Genomic DNA, 18783 nt, shown 5'->3' with positions numbered 1-18783 from the left:
AATGGACAGATGTTTGGATGGATGGATAGATGGTAGGATGAAAAAATGGATGGATAGATGGTAGGAAGGATGGATGGATGGTAGGAGAGATGGGTAGATGGTTGTATAAAAGGATAGAGGGTTGGCTGGATGGATATAAGGTGGGATAGCAGGATGGATGGATATATTTTAGAATGGATGGATAGATGGTAGGATGGATGGATAAATAGAATGTTGGATGAATGGATGGGCAGATGCCTGGATGGATGGATAGATGGTAGGATGAATGGATGGTAAGATGGCTGGATGGATGGATAGATGGTTGGATAAATGGATGGTAAGATGGATGGATGAATGGGTGGTAAGATGGTAGGATGGATGGATAGATGGTAGGATGGATGGTAGGATGGATGGATAGATGGTAGGATGGATGGTAGGATGGATGGATAGATGGTAGGATGGATAGATGGATGGATAGATGGTAGGATGGATGGATGGATGGATAGATGGTAGGATGGATGGTAGGATGGATGGATAGATGGTAGGATGGATAGATGGATGGATGGATGGATAGATGGTAGGATGGATAGATGGTAGGATGGATGGATGGATGGATAGATGGTAGGATGGATAGATGGTAGGATGGATAGATGGTAGGATGGATGGATAGATGGATAGATGGTAGGATGGATGGATGGATGGATAGATGGTAGGATAGATGGTAGGATGGATGGTAGGATGGATGGTAGGATGGATGGATGGATAGATGGATGGATAGATGGTAGGATGGATGGATGGATGGATAGATGGTAGGATGGATGGATGGATGGATAGATGGTAGGATGGATGGATGGATAGATGGATGGATAGATGGTAGGATGGATGGTAGGATGGATGGATGGATAGATGGATGGATAGATGGTAGGATGGATGGTAGGATGGATGGATGGATAGATGGATGGATAGATGGTAGGATGGATGGATGGATGGATAGATGGTAGGATGGATGGATGGATGGATAGATGGTAGGATGGATGGATGGATAGATGGATGGATAGATGGTAGGATGGATGGTAGGATGGATGGATGGATAGATGGATGGATAGATAGTAGGATGGATGGATGGATGGATAGATGGTAGGATGGATGGTAGGATGGATAGATGGATGGATAGATGGATGGATAGATGGTTGGATGAATGGATAGTAGGATGGATGGTAGGATGGATAGATGGTAGGATGGATGGAAGGTTGGATAGATGGTAGGTTGGATGAATGGATGGTAGGATGGATGGTTGGATGAATGGTTGGTAAGATGGATGGATAGATGGTTGGATGAATGGTTGGTAAGATGGATGGTTGGATGAATGGTTGGTAAGATGGATGGTTGGATGAATGGTTGGTAAGATGGATGGATAGATGGTTGGATGAATGGTTGGTAAGATGGATGGATAGATGGTTGGATGAATGGTTGGTAAGATGGATGGTTGGATGAATGGTTGGTAAGATGGATGGATAGATGGTTGGATGAATGGTTGGTAAGATGGATGGTTGGATGAATGGTTGGTAAGATGGATGGATAGATGGTTGGATGAATGGTTGGTAAGATGGATGGTAGGATGGATGGATGGATGGATGGTTTCAGGCATGAACATGTCAAACTTGTTCTAAAAAGCAAAGCTAGTTTTGATATGTGAGGGATGAGATTTGATGATTGTTTTTACTCCTATCATTTGGTTTGTGTGGTTCGGTCTGTGGTCTGTCAGTTGCTGGATAACTGGGTGAATCAGTGTTGGTGGGATGCTCAGTGAGGGGTCTGTGTGGTCTGTGCTGGGTGCTGTGGTTAATCCTTCACTATACGGCTATAGATTACTGCATCTCTGTGAGGAGCAGCAGATTAGGCCTCTAAGTGCCAAAGCTCCTACCGGGGCTTGAAATAGAGCCTGTCCGCGCCGCTGCGGCTGAAACCAACTGCACGCATACACACACACATACACACACTCACACACACACACACACACATACACAACCGAGGACATTTAAGCTTAGCTACTGGTTAATTCCACCACCAGTCATCTTCTACTTTCTTCTAGGAGCAAGAATTGGGAGTTTTCTCCATTCTGGACAAATTTATCAGATTTACCAACTCAGACATATAATAATATAGAAACATATCCAGTATGAAGTTCTAATAACACTAATATCCAGTGTGAAGCTCTAATAACTTTAATATCCAGTATGAAGTTCTAATAGCATTAATATCCAGTATGAAGCTCTAATAACATTAATATCCAGTATGAAACTCTAATAACATTAATACCCAGTATGAAGCTCTAATAACATTAATATCCAGTATGAAGCTCTAATAACATTAATATCCAGTATGAAGCTCTAATAACTTTAATATCCAGTATGAAGTTCTAATAGCATTAATATCCAGTATGAAGCTCTAATAACATTAATATCCAGTATGAAGTTCTAATAACTTTAATATCCAGTATGAAGCTCTAATAACATTAATATCCAGTATGAAGTTCTAATAACTTTAATATCCAGTATGAAGCTCTAATAACAGTAATATCCAGTATGAAGCTCTAATAACATTAATATCCAGTATGAAGTTCTAATAGCATTAATATCCAATATGAAGTTCTAATAACATTAATATCCAGTATGAAGCTCTAATAGCATTAATATCCAGTATGAAGTTCTAATAACATTAATATCCAGTATGAAGTTCTAATAACTTTAATATCCAGTATGAAGCTCTAATATCATTAATATCCAGTATGAAGTTCTAACATTAATATCCAGTATGAAGCTCTAATAACATTAATATCCAGTATGAAGCTCTAATAACTTTAATATCCAGTATGAAGCTCTAATAGCATTAATATCCAGTATGAAGTTCTAATAACATTAATATCCAGTATGAAGCTCTAATAACTTTAATATCCAGTATGAAGCTCTAATATCATTAATATCCAGTATGAAGTTCTAACATTAATATCCAGTATGAAGCTCTAATAACATTAATATCCAGTATGAAGCTCTAATAGCATTAATATCCAGTATGAAGTTCTAATAACATTAATATCCAGTATGAAGTTCTAATAACTTTAATATCCAGTATGAAGCTCTAATATCATTAATATCCAGTATGAAGTTCTAACATTAATATCCAGTATGAAGCTCTAATAACATTAATATCCAGTATGAAGCTCTAATAACTTTAATATCCAGTATGAAGCTCTAGTAACATTGATATCCAGTATGAAGCTCTAATAACATTAATATCCAGTATGAAGTTCTAATAACATTAATATCCAGTATGAAGCTCTAATAATATGAATATCCAGTATGAAGTTCTAATAACATTAATATCCAGTATGAAGCTCTAATATCATTAATATCCAGTATGAAGTTCTAACATTAATATCCAGTATGAAGCTCTAATAACATTAATATCCAGTATGAAGTTCTAACATTAATATCCAGTATGAAGCTCTAATATCATTAATATCCAGTATGAAGTTCTAACATTAATATCCAGTATGAAGCTCTAATAACATTAATATCCAGTATGAAGCTCTAATAACATTAATATCCAGTATGAAGTTCTATCATTAATATCCAGTATGAAGCTCTAATAACATTAATATCCAGTATGAAACTCTAATAACATTAATATCCAGTATGAAGCTCTAATATCATTAATATCCAGTATGAAGCTCTAATAACATTAATATCCAGTATGAAGCTCTAATAACAATAATATCCAGTATGAAGCTCTAATAGCATTAATATCCAGTATGAAGCTCTAATAGCATTAATATCCAGTATGAAGCTCTAATAGCATTCATATCCAGTATGAATCTCTTGTAACATTAATATCCAGTATGAAGCTCTAATAACATTAATATCCAGTATGAAGCTCTAATAACATTAATATCCAGTATGAAGTTCTATCATTAATATCCAGTATGAAGCTCTAATAACATTAATATCCAGTATGAAACTCTAATAACATTAATATCCAGTATGAAGCTCTAATATCATTAATATCCAGTATGAAGCTCTAATAACATTAATATCCAGTATGAAGCTCTAATAACAATAATATCCAGTATGAAGCTCTAATAGCATTAATATCCAGTATGAAGCTCTAATAGCATTAATATCCAGTATGAAGCTCTAATAGCATTCATATCCAGTATGAATCTCTTGTAACATTAATATCCAGTATGAAGCTCTAATACGAAGTGATGGTTACAGGGTGGTTGTTACGGAGTGATCTGCATCTTAGAGAATGATTGATCCTCCTGATGTTGCGGAGAGTGATCACACTAGAGAGCGAGTACTGCTGACCGAAGTGAGACTCGGTGGGTGGGATGGGGACAAGGTGGTGAGAGAATGCTGAGACAGCGACCATTCCTGCGCCGGCAGACAGGCGGGCAGGTGGGAGGGCTGAGAGGAGGCGAAGTGTTCTAGCGGTGAGGAGTGGATGTCATGCTGTGGCCAGGAGATGAGATTTAATCCTATTTTAATCGTGGTGGGATTAAGGATACACAGCGGCTCCTAATCCGCCTAGATTACCCATGCTGCTTCCCCAGGCGGGAGGGGGTTGTGTAATCAAGTGCACTTAAGGTGATTTACTTCCCAAGGTTTCATTCCCATCAGCGCCCGAAGGTGGACACAACCCTGAAACCTAGTTTTATTTCCATACAGATGTCCACACGCCATATGTCCAAATGTTTGTGGACACCACTTCTAATGAATGCATTCAGCTACTTTAAATTGATGTGCAAATGCACACACACAGCTTGTCTAGTCCCTGTAGAGAAGAAGTACTGCCCCCATGCTGCCTAATGCCAGGCGTGGGCTAGAGGGCTATAAAGCCCCCCAGCATTGAGGAGCTGTGGAGCAGTGGAAGAACTGTGATGATGACTCTGGAATGATGGTGGAGGAGCTCCATCCAGTACTTTTGGATAAAATGAGGTGTGGAGTGGTGATCATCATCCACCGCTGAATGCAATCAAATCCTCACAGCAGTGCAGATAGTCCAACAAAAGCAGACGCCAATTTTCACCATTAGTGTTGGACACAGATGGAATTCGGCCTCCCCCTTTGACCCATTACACAGTGGACGTCCCGAGAGCAGGGAGGGTTAAGGGCCTTGCTCAAGGGCCCAGGAGTGGCATCTTGGCAAACCCTGGTATTGAACCCACAACCCTGCCATCAGTAGTCCCAATACTTTACACTGTAACCAGACCTGCATTCATCCCTGCCCTCACTCTCAGTCTTGTAGAGGAGCGCCATCTAATGGCCTGTATCAGAATTACACAACAAAACCAGCTTCAACCTAAATCCTTAAAATACCAGCCTGGCCAGTTATGTGAGGTAACACTTATGCCCATTCAGCTGGTCACTGGAAAAGTGACCTTAGAAGAAATCTAGTTATTATTTCCCTTCAACTTTTTAAATCTTAGCAGAATCTCCCCTGGTTTACTCACAGACACAGATGGCAGATGCTGAGCTGTGTTTCAGAGGGTTGTGGGTCTGTTGCTGCCCATGTCCATTCTAACACACACACTCAAACACAGGTGTGACTTTCAAACCCTTGGTCAAATAAATGTGAATTTAGTCCTGAATCAAAAGGTGAATTTTAATGAATTTCTGTTCCGTAAAAAAGTGAATTTCAACTATTTATAAAAGTGAATTTCAGTTCAGTATAAAAATGAATTTTAGTTCTGTAAAAAAAAGTGAATTTCAACTATTTATAAAAGTGAATTTCAGTTCAGCATAAAAGTGAATTTTAGTTCCGTAAAAAAAAGTGAATTTCAACTATTTATAAAAGTGAATTTCAGTTCAGTATAAAAATGAATTTTAGTTCTGTAAAAAAAAGTGAATTTCAACTATTTATAAAAGTGAATTTCAGTTCAGTATAAAAATGAATTTTAGTTCTGTAAAAAAAAGTGAATTTCAATTATTTATAAAAGTGAATTTCAGTTCAGTATAAAAATGAATTTTAGTTCTGTAAAAAAAAGTGAATTTCAACTATTTATAAAAGTGAATTTCAGTTCAGCATAAAAGTGAATTTTAGTTCCGTAAAAAAAAGTGAATTTCAACTATTTATAAAAGTGAATTTCAGTTCAGTATAAAAATGAATTTTAGTTCTGTAAAAAAAAAGTGAATTTCAACTATTTATAAAAGTGAATTTCAGTTCAGCATAAAAGTGAATTTTAGTTCCGTAAAAAAAGTGAATTTCAACTACTTATAAAAGTGAATTTCAGTTCAGAATAAAAGTGAATTTTAGTTCCGTAAAAAAAAGTGAATTTCAACTATTTATAAAAGTGAATTTCAGTTCAGAATAAAAGTGAATTTTAGTTCCGTAAAAAAAAGTGAATTTCAACTATTTATAAAAGTGAATTTCCACTACTTATAAAAATGCATCTTGTGTTTGAATATAATCGTGAATTACACTTAAATATAAAAGTGAATTTTATGTGAATATTAAAGTGAATTACACCTGACTATGGAATGTTTTACAGTTAGCCAATAATAATAATAAGCAGAAATAATATGTAGCATGAAATGTAGGAAAAGTACTTTAGGATACGGTGCCAACTCGTAATGTCCCTCCTGACACAATGGTCACATGATTTTGGTAACCAGGGCACTGGAAACAGAACACAAACACACTTACAAAAACATATCAAACTTTATTGTTTACAACACCTCCATCTCCGGGAAAGATGGCCAATAGTTTATGTTTGTCAAATACAATACTGTAAAAAGACTGTGATAATCAAACAAACCACGGCAACAACATCAACACACTACAGTCGTTAATACTGTTCAGAACCCTGTTCAGAAGCTTAACAAGTGCTAAAATAATGAATCTGATTGGGTCGACCCGTGGTTTTTATATGCCAGTCAGATTCCTTTATTCTCATTGGCTGTATGGTGAAAAGAATCTTAAAGGTGAACTGTGAGTGAAGCAGTGTTGTTTACAGCACTGGTCAAAAGTTTGGACTCACCTACTCAACTAAGAGTTTTTTCTGTCTTTTTACCATTTTCCACAGTGACCCCAAATTTCTTACTGTTCTAGATAACTAATTATATAAAATGCACATAGCCTATCTATCTATCTGATAATATACACATCAAAGCTACCAAATACGTATAGTATAGATATAGTTAGATCCTATTTTAGATTCTTCCCAGAAACAAACGTCAAGCATTTCAATATTACGTTTTCGGTTAATAATTTCTGTACGAGAAAAAACATACATTCAGTCAGATCCAGAGTCCAAACATTTGACAGCTGCTGTAACCTGACAGCACAAATATGGTTTCAGTCACAAAATGCAAAACAAATATTCAAAATCTGCAACGACACATTCTGACTAATGAGCTTGAGAATTAGCTTTCACTATGAGCTACATGTGTGTGGAGTTTATAACTAGCTAGACAATCGTGTTGAAAAACCAAGAGGGGACAGAGTGCAGTTACTTGGACATGAAGAGCTGAGCTGAGTAAAAATAAAAGTGAAAATAAAAAAAGTGCAAAGTTACAAAACACTTCAACTGACCAGCTTGGCTTGACTGTGCTAAAGTTACCTTTTCACCGTCAAAACAAAACCTCGTATCTACAAACTAGTAATGTTCCAGGAGAAGGAAACACCTACATTTTAGTGTAACTAAAGTTAGAATCAACAAAGTGGTCAAACAAAATGTAATTTCTGCAAACGTACTTAAAAAAAAATTAAAGTAACAATTTCACCAACATTTAAGTTTATAATTCTTCAGGTTGAGAGACCATCATTTTGACAGGAGGTCTTCACACAAAGTACAGATCACTAAACTAAGCTTTCACAAATCAGGACAATTATTTGAACGTGTCCACAGTTGGGCTGCAGTCACACTAGACATCCACAAAATTACGCTTGATCAAAAAAGTGAGATCGGAAAAGCAGGATAACAAATTAAAAAATGCTTCATTTAGGGGCAGTTTGCAGTCACTTAACATGTTAACTCGCCAACCATAAAGAGTTAAAAAAAAAAAAAGTAAACATCTAACATCTAATCGTCTAATTCAGCTCCACACCACCTCTGATTGCTGTGTCAAATTAAGCGCTGCTTAACAAAGCCCCGCCCTTCAGAAGTCAACTTAGCTAAAGCAGTCGTGCTATTAGCTCACGCTCTGAATTCGGTTGTGTAATTCAGTTCTCACAGAATTGCGCCCATTTCTGCTTACAGTTTTTACGTCTAATTACAAAACTAGCACTTTTGTCGAGTCTGAAATTTTGCAGTGAATTAGCATGTTAGCTAAAGTTAGCAATTCTGTAGTAAGAATGAAGAAACTGTCCGAGCTGGTTGGTAGCAAACAAGCCAAATTGCGAACCACAATCTGAAGTGGATGTAATTTCGCTCACAAACTTGTTATTGGATTTTTGATAAACGCTAGTGTGAGTAGGCCTTTAGAAAGCAACAGAATTTGTGGAGAACCCACTCTAGAACCATGACTGTAGAAAACATGGACAGCGCAGTATCTCTCAGAAGTGAAGCAACCACAGGTCTAGCGCCTCTGCTGGCTGGTTGCAGTATGATTTGGAGCTCCTCCCACCCCCATATGTTTCAATGACAAATAGCCACACCCATTTTTCCATCTCATCTTCCTCCTCTAAATTGTCTTTCATCTCCAGTGTTCCCAAATGCTGATATCGGCCCATTTTCAACCTCTTACTCTGCTCTATCGTAACAATGTGGGGCTACACTTAGCAATTAAGCAATTGGCTGGCAGCCCTGGCTGGAAGAGGCCGGTCCTCTGCATGGTGGACCTGCATGGCGTCCTCTCTGGTCATTACATGGAGGAGCGTCCACTTACCGAACGGACAAACTGGGAACCCAGGGGGGAAACCGCTCTGCTTCTGCACTGGAAGCTCAATGAAGACGGTCTGAGACACTGAGGCTTGGTCTGGAAGAAGGGGGCAGGGCTTCCAAATGAGTTGGCGACTCTGGCTCCGCCTCTGGTCTCTTTTGCACAGAGTCTGGTTGCAGATTTGACAACATAGCGGACAATTCTGGCTTTATTTCTACAGAACAGAAGGGGACAGAGCCACGGCGTCCATGTTCTCTACAGTCATTGCTCTAGAACAATGCATTTTGCACCCTGACTGCTTCCTGGTGCAATTCTGACTTTTACTTTAGATACCTTAAAGCAGCTTTCTGTAACTTTTTCTTATGTGCATTAAAGCAGAACTCTGCATTCCTCTCCCAACTCCCTGTTCCAAAAAGTCAGTTTACGCTAATAAAATGAGCTAACTTGTGCAAAGTATTCCCAATGGAAAAGGATATAAATTAGCATTAGCATTGCATTTAAATCTTAGCGAATAACACTTTAAAATACATTTGACATTCAAAGCAGAATCTGTCCGACATTCAGAACTGCATTGGAGCTTCTGGACCAAGTGACCCCAAGAGCTCTAGTGGAAAACGCTGCAGTCAGACCTTACATTAGAACCAATAGCTAGGGATATTCTGATCCAGGTATTTTCCTCATAATGGGAGTGATGAGGGGAAAAGCAGCTTGACCCAGGATTCAAACTCGCAGATCCTCGCCAGCCATAGCGTCAGCGTCTTAGTCTGCTGAGCGGTAACAAGAATTCTCTGATTTTGATCTTCTTAACTTTAACTGAAAAAATTAGGAATAAATGATATTCTCTAAAAAAATATGTACTTATTTTCTTAACTTTACGAAACCCTCACACTCTTCTTAGACTGTAAGAGGTCAGAAGGTCAGACTCTAAAATGACCAGTTTAAATCGTTTCTAAATAAAGAACATTTACTTCTAGCTCTTGTTTACAAATAACGTTAGAACGCTTAGTTTGATTCTGCTTTTTCTCAGTTTACTGCACGGATTTACCGGAATATTGGAATATTACAATGTTATTTGGCAAGGTTTATAATCGGTTGTGAAATACAGCATTAAAGTCTGTTACAACGGCCTAAATAAGAAAACAACTTCTTAAGAAGATAACTACAAATTTCTTAAGAGAATATTTGAGAATTTCTTAATGACTTATTCAAATATTATTTATACAAACATCAGCCGGATTTTCAAAAACATTCTTTGGAAAAAAAAATTACGAAGGATTTTAGGCGAAAAACGAAGAATTCCGTAAGAATGTTCTTATATGCAAACATCTTCTCAGCTCTAGGACCACTGTTACGCTCTGAGAACGCTCCTCACCGCCACGGACTGGGAATAATGTCCGTAATCGGCGCCTAGAGCACACCAGAGGGCGCTCTGCTAGAGCACAGTGGTAAAAACAAAGGATCGGAACTGGATCAGGCTTCAGATAGCCGAAACCCGACCCAATAAAAATATGCCTGGATCAGCCACATCCCTGCCATCGGTTTCAATATTCAAATCCACGCTGATATGCTCATCGTTACCATTAACAAAAAGAATATAGTTCTAAAATTCAACACATAATGTTCAAATCTAATGTTATTCCAGTACGCATGCAGTGCCATCTCCTTCCCTACCTGAAATACGACGCTGTGTATTTACACAACTGATTTTATATCTAACTACTGTTTCCAGACCAAACTAATAAAATACAATAAATGCTGCGCTTACAAATGACCTCATATATACAGCTCACTTCATAATGACGATGACGGAACTTCGCGGAAAGTGAAGCCGAGTCGACGACTGCGAGAGATGACCGATGATTTTCTGAAGATAGTTTTAAAGCCCTGTTCAGAAATTGGAACAACAGCACCATGGACGAGTGTATCTGCAGGTTAACTCTCAGGTTGTAAATTTTAAGGTAGCTTCAGGTGAGCTGAACAAGCTTATTCGGGACCAGTTAGCGCAATAACGTAACTATGAAAATGTCGAATTGTTGATGTTGTTGAACACCGCCTGGGCTTTGTTGCATTGCTGCGGTTGGAAGGCTTCGGTCGGAGTTCTGTTGCCAGGTGGAGGTGATTCCAGACTAGATCAAGCCATCAGATGGTCGATCAGCCAAGACTTGTCTGGTGTCCAATGCTTGCTTGCTTCCTTCGTAGTGGCCTAACGCGAGGCTAACGCTAACTTAACATGCGGTGAAAGCTCGTACCAGATCAGTCAGCATGGTGGAAATATCTCAAATAAGTTCAGACACCAAACTCGTCTCGACTCATCGACTACATGCCAATTCGTGGTCTCGTCAGATGTTTCCTGTAAATAAAAAGAATTGCGGCACCTTGTGGCCGATGGATGTACTGCAGTCTTACAACGGTCTATGCAACGGGCATGAGATGACTCTCGCTCTCTCTATTCCAGGCTCTGCAGCGTATTTAAGAAAGTGACAGAATCTCTGGGTCGTCACTGTTGTCATGGTAACGATGTTTGAAGGAAAACAAAACAAAAAAAGGATGCAATTATGAATATGAAGCTCCTCGCTGGTTGCTTGGATACCGAGATGAGGCTGCGTTGGTCGACGGCGGGTGCAACGGGTTCAGCTCATCAGGTAAACAGACTGAAAAGGATTTGAGAAGAAAGAGAGAAGTCAGACTTCAGACCTCTATACCTACCTGTACACACACACACACACATTATATATATATATATATATATATATATATACACATTCGGCCCTGTGCAGAAGTTTCAGGCCCCTCAGCTCAGTTCTTACCAGCTCTCTCTCACCGCCTCGATGTCGCTCAGCAGATTCTGAGCCAGACAAATCCCGAAGATCTGAAACCAAACAAGCAGAATTTGATCAGAGTTTGTTGTGTTTTTTTCTGCCCCAAAAAAACATCGTTCACAACATCGGTTTTTCTTGGCCGATTACGACTTTTTATTTTTACGTATAACCGGCCGATTCCAGCTTTCATCGAAAATCCAATGTACACCATTTCCCCCCTCATTCCTGACATACTGTTCTACTGTTCTGTAAATAAACGTCATTTACACAGGCATCGATCAGCGCTGGAGCTACATGGCTAACGCGAATCGCCGGATAGCGCTCAGCTGTTCTTCGAGGGGCCGTAGGCTTGTCAGCGTGGTCTTAATCTACGACTTTAACGCATCATGGATTATTAGGAATTAGAAAAATGAGAAAAATTCGTTGAGCCCAAAGTGTGGTAAGTAACAGGGTCTGCGGCACCTTAATGAAGACCTCACGCGATTTGGGAGACAGTTGACGTCTATGGTTTGTTAGCCTTGTAGCTCCAGCGCCAAACGACACTACTCAATAGTACACACACACACACACCTGTAGCAGTGCGATTCCTATGAAAATCCCGGCGACCACTGTAAGGTTCTCCTGCAACCATTTCTCAAACTGCGGAACGCAGCCTTTAGTGTAGATGAACGTCTTCTGCTCCGAGTCCTACAACACAAACACACACACATACTTACTGTAACCCATCAGGTTATTTTGCGCCCCCCCCCCGATCTGATCAGAGTCAGAGTCTCATGATCTTCTCTTCATCGCCTCTAAGTTCAGTCATGTTCAGCTCCTCTCCTGACGCTGACCTACAAGGCCATGACTGCACCGGCCCCTTAGTACTTGATGGCGATGGTCAAAAGCCGGTCTGCACCAAGAGCCCTTCCAGCTTCAAGTACGGCTCGGCTCGGCACGCCATCCTTTGAACAGCAGAGTCCAATGCTCGCTTCAAACCCAGACTACTGAAGACCCTCCTCTTCTGAGAGTACTCAGGCGAAGAGAAGAGTACTATGGTCTCCATACTGACTTGTGTTTAGTAGAGTCTAAGATTAGAGGAGCTTTGAATTCTATAAGTCTGTGGAAGAGTGGAAGAGCATCTGATACCTGTCCGATCTGATCTTCATGTGTGTATAAATTATTTTTAGTATCAGATTCTGTAATCAGACATTCTGGACTGATTGACTTAGTTTAGTCAAAATTTCTTAAAATGACTTGTAATGTTTTGTAGTGTTTACTTTTTATAATCCGGTCGGACTCCCTGGTCCCTGACCAATCAGCTCCCAGCTCTTTTCCAACACTGCAGTCCAATCACTTCCTGTTGCTAAGTTTAAGTAAGAGGGAAAGCTAGCAACCCTGGATGAGCCAGCCTAAAAAAAACAGACTCCCTGCTCTCAATTATGAGGCTTTATCCTGTAAACGGGTCTGATCCGAGCCTCAGTCAGCCGTCAGCCGTTCCCGGCTACACATCGCTGGTTCTTTTGAGACCAGCTGTCTTTCATTTCGGCAGATAGTCGCTGGTTTCAGTCCCGGTTTGGCCGTTTTCCCTAATAAACCCTGCAGCCGAGCTCCAGAATGCTTTACCACTCAGTCCGACTACAGGGGATGTGTTCCAGCGGGAACATGACGTATGGAAACTTTGGATACCGTCCAGCCCCAACTGCAACTCTTTGCTGGTTAGCTGACTGCATAACAGATGACGGTAATGTGAGCTCACACTGACGAGCCGAGCTCTCTGGAGTGAGGGGGTACTCACAGGTTTAGCTCGGATGTCATAGCCACACTGAGTGTTGATCACATCCTCCTGGAGAGAGAGAGAGAGAGAGAGAGAGAGAGAGAGAGAGAGAGATCAGGTCTGATTAATTAGGCTTTTACACTCGAGGAGCTCGAGGCTGTTGAGTGTGGAGTCTTTCTGGGCGGCGCTAAGTCTGGAGATCCGGATCACTCCCTGTTTCTGTTCTCCGGGCTTCTGGAAGAAGGAGCGACATTCTGAACTGGTGATGTAATCACTGGCCCTGTATATGTGTGTGTGTGTGTGTGTGTACTCACAGCAGGGTCCTTCGTGCAGCAGGAAAACGGGACTCCACATTTCTCCCGGCTCAGATTGGTGTCGGTGCAGTTAAAGTAGATGTTCAGATTCCAGTCCTCCGGCCCAAACGCTCCACAGCACTCCCACTACACACACACACGTGTATATATATATATATATATACAGACTTTCAGTACCTATATGTTATTATAATATAGGGATATATAACAACAACATTACATAACATTAGCACCACCTGTCTAATATTGAATAGGTCCCCCTTTGGGCCACCACAACAGTTCTGACCCTTGGAGACACAGACACTGAAGGCGTCCTGCTGTGTTAGCATCATTGAGCCTTAGGCACCCATAATGCAAGGTTGTCCTTCCTTGGAGCACTTTTGGTAGGTACTGTCCACTGCATCCCAGGAGAGAACACCTCACATGACCTGCCTGATGTTTTGGAGATGCTCTAACCCAGTCATTGTCTAGAATTCTTGCGCTCGGCTTTCAACTCCTGGCCTTCAAGACCTGACTGTTCACTCGCTGCCTAATATGTAGATCCCACGTCTTGACCGAAGCCACTCTCAGTGGTACTAATGTTATGGCTGACCGGTGTATGTAGGTACCTATGCATAATAATAACGAAGGAGGAAAGCTCTTACGTATTCCTGTGTGAAGTCGATGAGGTTCTGCAGGTCGATGTCGTCTCTGTAGGCTCTGATGTTGTTGTTGATGAAGAACTTGAGCTGATCTTTGATCCAGTCTTTAAAGACGAAGGCCAGAACTCCAGTGGTCAGCTCCAGGAAAAATATTATCCCCAGGAACACGGAAAACTGGAGGAGACGAAGGAAGGGAGTGAGAGAAGCAAGTTGGAGGGGGGTGGAGCTGAACCCCTGACTGCTGCAGATGGTGCTGCATGAGGATGATGGGGTTATAAATACCTGTGGGGTGTGTGACGGGACTCGGGCTGTGAGAATAGTGCAGTGAGGGTCTCGTTGGATGTGTGGAAAAAAGGAGTGGCTGCATTTGGGCGTGGCCAAAGACCACAGTGTGAAGGAAGGAGGTGAATCTGCAGGTGTATGGAAGCATACGGTCATACGGGTCTACCAGCAGTGGCAGAAATCCCAGCCTACAGGAAATTCTCCTTAAAACTGTCCGAAAGATGAAACTGACGTTCACGGCTTGTGACTGAAAACGGCTTCACTTCCAGACAAGAACTGCTTCTAGAAGCCAGCGCAGGTTCTTCACCACCAACTTCTGAAAGAACCCTCCACAGGGAACTGCAGACCATCAACATATGGAGCAGAGTGGCTCACAAGAGGTCTTCGCTCACGTCTGCTGTAGAATAAAGAGGATTTCCTGTAGGCTGGGATTTCTGCAACTGCTGGTAGACCCGTATGACCACCTTTGGCTACGCCCAACTGCAGCCACTCCTTTTAGCCAACCATTAACTGTATCTGCTTTGCGACTCTTTGCTTTTCGACACACCCAACGAGACCCTCACTGCACTGCACTGCACTTTTCTCAAAGCCTGAGTTCCGTCAAACATCCCACAGGTATTTATAAACCCCATCATCCTCATGCAGCGCCATCTGCAGGAGCCTGAAGTTACTATATACCACCTTGAACACGCAAGGAGACTAATTTTTGGTCTGCTCTTGATGGTTGAAGTGAGGGATGAAGATCACCATGGCCAGATCCAAAGAGCTCTCTGAGTCGGGGTGTTCTCAGAACAGATCTCAGAACAGTTAGAAATCAGCCGCTGTTCCACTGTCCACTAATAAGAAGTCTACAGCGAGCCTAGACTGTCAAAGTACAGCGTCTACCATCAGAACGACACCAAACAAGCTCGATCTTCATGGACGTTCATGGACCCTTACTGTAAAAAAAACATCATCAGGACAAGACTCAAGGTCCATTCGTCCAGAGCTCATTGTCCTAGAAGTGCCGGTCTTTGTCTAGGTGTTGTCAGGAAAACTTTAGTCTTCCGTCCACCACACACACACACACACACACACACACAGGAAACAAACTCACAAACTTAAGCAGGAAGGAATTTTCCCGAAGCGCTCCGATGCAGCCGGCAAATCCCAACACAAACATCACCCCACCGACCACCAGGAACAGCCAGACAGGGTCGAACCCCCCCAGGTCAGTGATGGAGGAGATATTAGAGAGAACCCCCTGAGAGAGAGAGAGAGAGAGAGAGAGAGTCACATATATACAGACTTTCAGTACCTATATGTTATTATAATATAGAGACATATAACTTTAGAAATATATATATATACATTAATCAGCCATAACATTAGTACCACCTGCCTAATATTGAGTAGATTCCCCCCCGTGCCGCCACAACAGCTCTGACCCGTCGAGGCGAGGACACTTGGCGTCCTGCTGTGGTGTCCGACACCAAGACTAACTAACATCAGCAGCAGATCCTGTAAGTTAAGTCTCCATGAGCATCAATGCCTGATGTTCTGGAGATGTTCTGACCCAGTCGTCTATCTAGAACATCACAGTCTGGTTCGGGTCAAAGTGTCTCAGATTCTTACGCTCGGCTTCAACACCTTCACCCCCTTCAAGAACCGACTGTAGATGAAGATAATCAGTGCTTTTCACTGGCGGTGGTGCTAATGATATGGCTGATCAGTGTGTATGATGAGGAGTGTGTGTGTGTGTGTTTGGTTACCTTCTCACTCCAGGCCCATAATGCCACGGACAGGAACGCCACCCCCAGCAGCTGAGGAGAAATTCAACAGCAGTGATATTGAGTGAAACAGTGGACTGGGAGGGGGGAGGGTGGTGTTTTGGGGGGGGGGTGGGGGGGATGTTGGTGGAGGGGGTCTGCTGATCCACCTTTTACTTACTATTACTGTCCCAGAAACAGACCAGACCTATTACTATTGTTATAATTATTATTATTATTACTATTCTGTGTTTAATATCATATAATAATACGCATTAAAATAGACTATTATTATTCATTTATTATACATATATATATATATATTTTTTTATGTAATGTGTGTAATAAATGCAATCTACATATATCATCAGAATTATGCGGATTATTACTTTATTATTATATCACTGTATTATTCTAGCACTGTAGTATTTAAATAACTCATATATGAATATATCATAAAGCAGTGGTGAAAATATGTAGCTATAAAACATTATGAACAGCAGGTCACCAATAATAATAATAATAATAATAATAACTTTTAATGTTTAATGTTCCCTCATACCTCAATTCCAAAAATATGTAGCAGTAAATTATTATTCATAATAACAACAATCACCTCAACGATTGTTTTTACTGTTATTAGTGTTTACTAATTCATTATTAATTTTATTTACTTACTATTAAAAACAGGTATTATTATTATTATTATTATTACAGCAAATCTACACTGATAATCGTAGTTGTTGCAAAAGTAGATAACATACATCATCATAATAAAGAGGATTATTATTATACCATTATACTACTATTATTACATTACTACATTATTACTGCAAATAAATAAATAAAAAAGTAAAAGTAGCAATACAATATTAATATGATAAATTACATTATTACTACTACTAATAATAAAAAGATGATTACATTTTAATATAGTTTTTTTTTCTTATGATGGCCATGAGGATGATTATATGACTACTGTTATTACATTGATATCAAACAGCAGCTGAAGCAAAAAAAAAATTATTATTAATAATCATCACTGTCACCAACTAATAATAAAATTATTAAATGATTAATGAAATTACTGCAATTATTACACAGATTTATCAGCAGCTGCAAGAATATATAGTAATTAAGTACTAATTACTTAACTGTTATAATTATTGTTATAACATAATTAACTGTTATTATTATTATTATTATTATTATTATTATTTATAACAGCTGCAGGGTTTTAGGTCCCGTGCACCTGGAACACCTGGAACACCTGGAACACCTGGACCCTCGCGCTCTGGGATCTGGGCTACACGGACAGACTGACAGTCACGGAGGAGAAAGCAGAGCGCGCTCCCGCCTCGGGCTGCGTGAACGCGCAAAGCAATGACAGCGCGCGCCCCTCACCCAGAAGATGATGTTGAATCCGAAGATGAAGTATTTGATGCAGCAGCCGACCTCGTGCGCGTTGAAGTGCTTCCCGGACATGATGACCGCGCGCTGCTGTCCCTCCGAGAGCCCCGCTGGAAACGAGCCGCCCCCCCCTCCTCCCCGCCGCCGCCGAGCCCCCCGCCCCGCCGCCGTGCCCCGCTCACCCGCTGCTCGGAGCCGCTGCCATCCCTCCGGAGGAAAGCCTGGGCCTCTGAACGCTCCGCAGGCGGCGGCCGAGCACACAGCCCCCCGAGAGACGCGGCAAAGCCCGGGAGGAGCTGAGACCCACAATAACGGAGCGGCGCTCCCTAGGACAACGACTTAGTGACGGAGTAGGTCACTTCCGGTCAGGTTAAGTTCTTAAACACACATTTTACAAAATAAAAGTCTTTTTATTTAGGTGTAGAAATATGAACCACATTAGGGCACTGGAGGGGGTGCTCTGCCTTTACATTTACGTTTGATTTAATCGCCTCAGTTTTACATTGCCTCGGACTTTTATTATGGAATAATATTTCGTGGCCTCAATATTTTGCCGCATGATATTATCTTATTAAAAACAGCCACGGTGTCACCTTAGGAGCTTCATAGGGAAATGAAATATTCCCCTATTATTATCATTAATATTAATAATAATATAATATTATTTATTATTATTGTCTCCATATATTATCTTGTGGTCTCTATATATGACGTGTCTCTAATATACTTTCTGGTTGCCTCAATATATCATCGAAATTGTATCTCATGGTCCTGATATATTAACATCTGGCCTAAATATATTAAATATATTAATATTGATACAATTTATTATCTCATAGCCTCGCTGTAGTATCTGATAACCTCAGTGTACGATCTGACGGCCAATAATTACAAATATTATTATGACATATCCTTAATCAATTTATATTTTTTATAATTTATTATCTTATGG

General features: G+C 40.5%; 1 protein-coding gene across 1 annotated transcript; it reads right to left on the bottom strand.

Moving 5' to 3' along the window:
• Nucleotides 1-6680: 6680 nt before the first annotated feature.
• On the bottom strand, nucleotides 6681-17970 carry tspan5b (tetraspanin 5b). Its single transcript, XM_072670635.1, has 9 exons — nucleotides 17826-17970; nucleotides 16425-16475; nucleotides 15770-15916; nucleotides 14395-14565; nucleotides 13751-13876; nucleotides 13458-13505; nucleotides 12251-12367; nucleotides 11669-11730; nucleotides 6681-11512 (listed from the first exon to the last, which is right to left on the bottom strand). Exons 1-9 carry the CDS (start codon nucleotides 17904-17906, stop codon nucleotides 11500-11502), a joined length of 816 nt encoding a protein of 271 aa, XP_072526736.1. The 5' UTR covers nucleotides 17907-17970; the 3' UTR covers nucleotides 6681-11499.
• Between the last annotated feature and the right edge of the window lie 813 nt (nucleotides 17971-18783).

The sequence above is a fragment of the Salminus brasiliensis genome, chromosome 24 (assembly GCF_030463535.1).
Source record: "Salminus brasiliensis chromosome 24, fSalBra1.hap2, whole genome shotgun sequence".
NCBI classification, from domain to species: domain Eukaryota; kingdom Metazoa; phylum Chordata; class Actinopteri; order Characiformes; family Bryconidae; genus Salminus; species Salminus brasiliensis.
The sequence above is the reverse complement of the archived record's forward strand: the minus strand, read 5'-3'. Positions and strand labels throughout refer to the sequence as shown.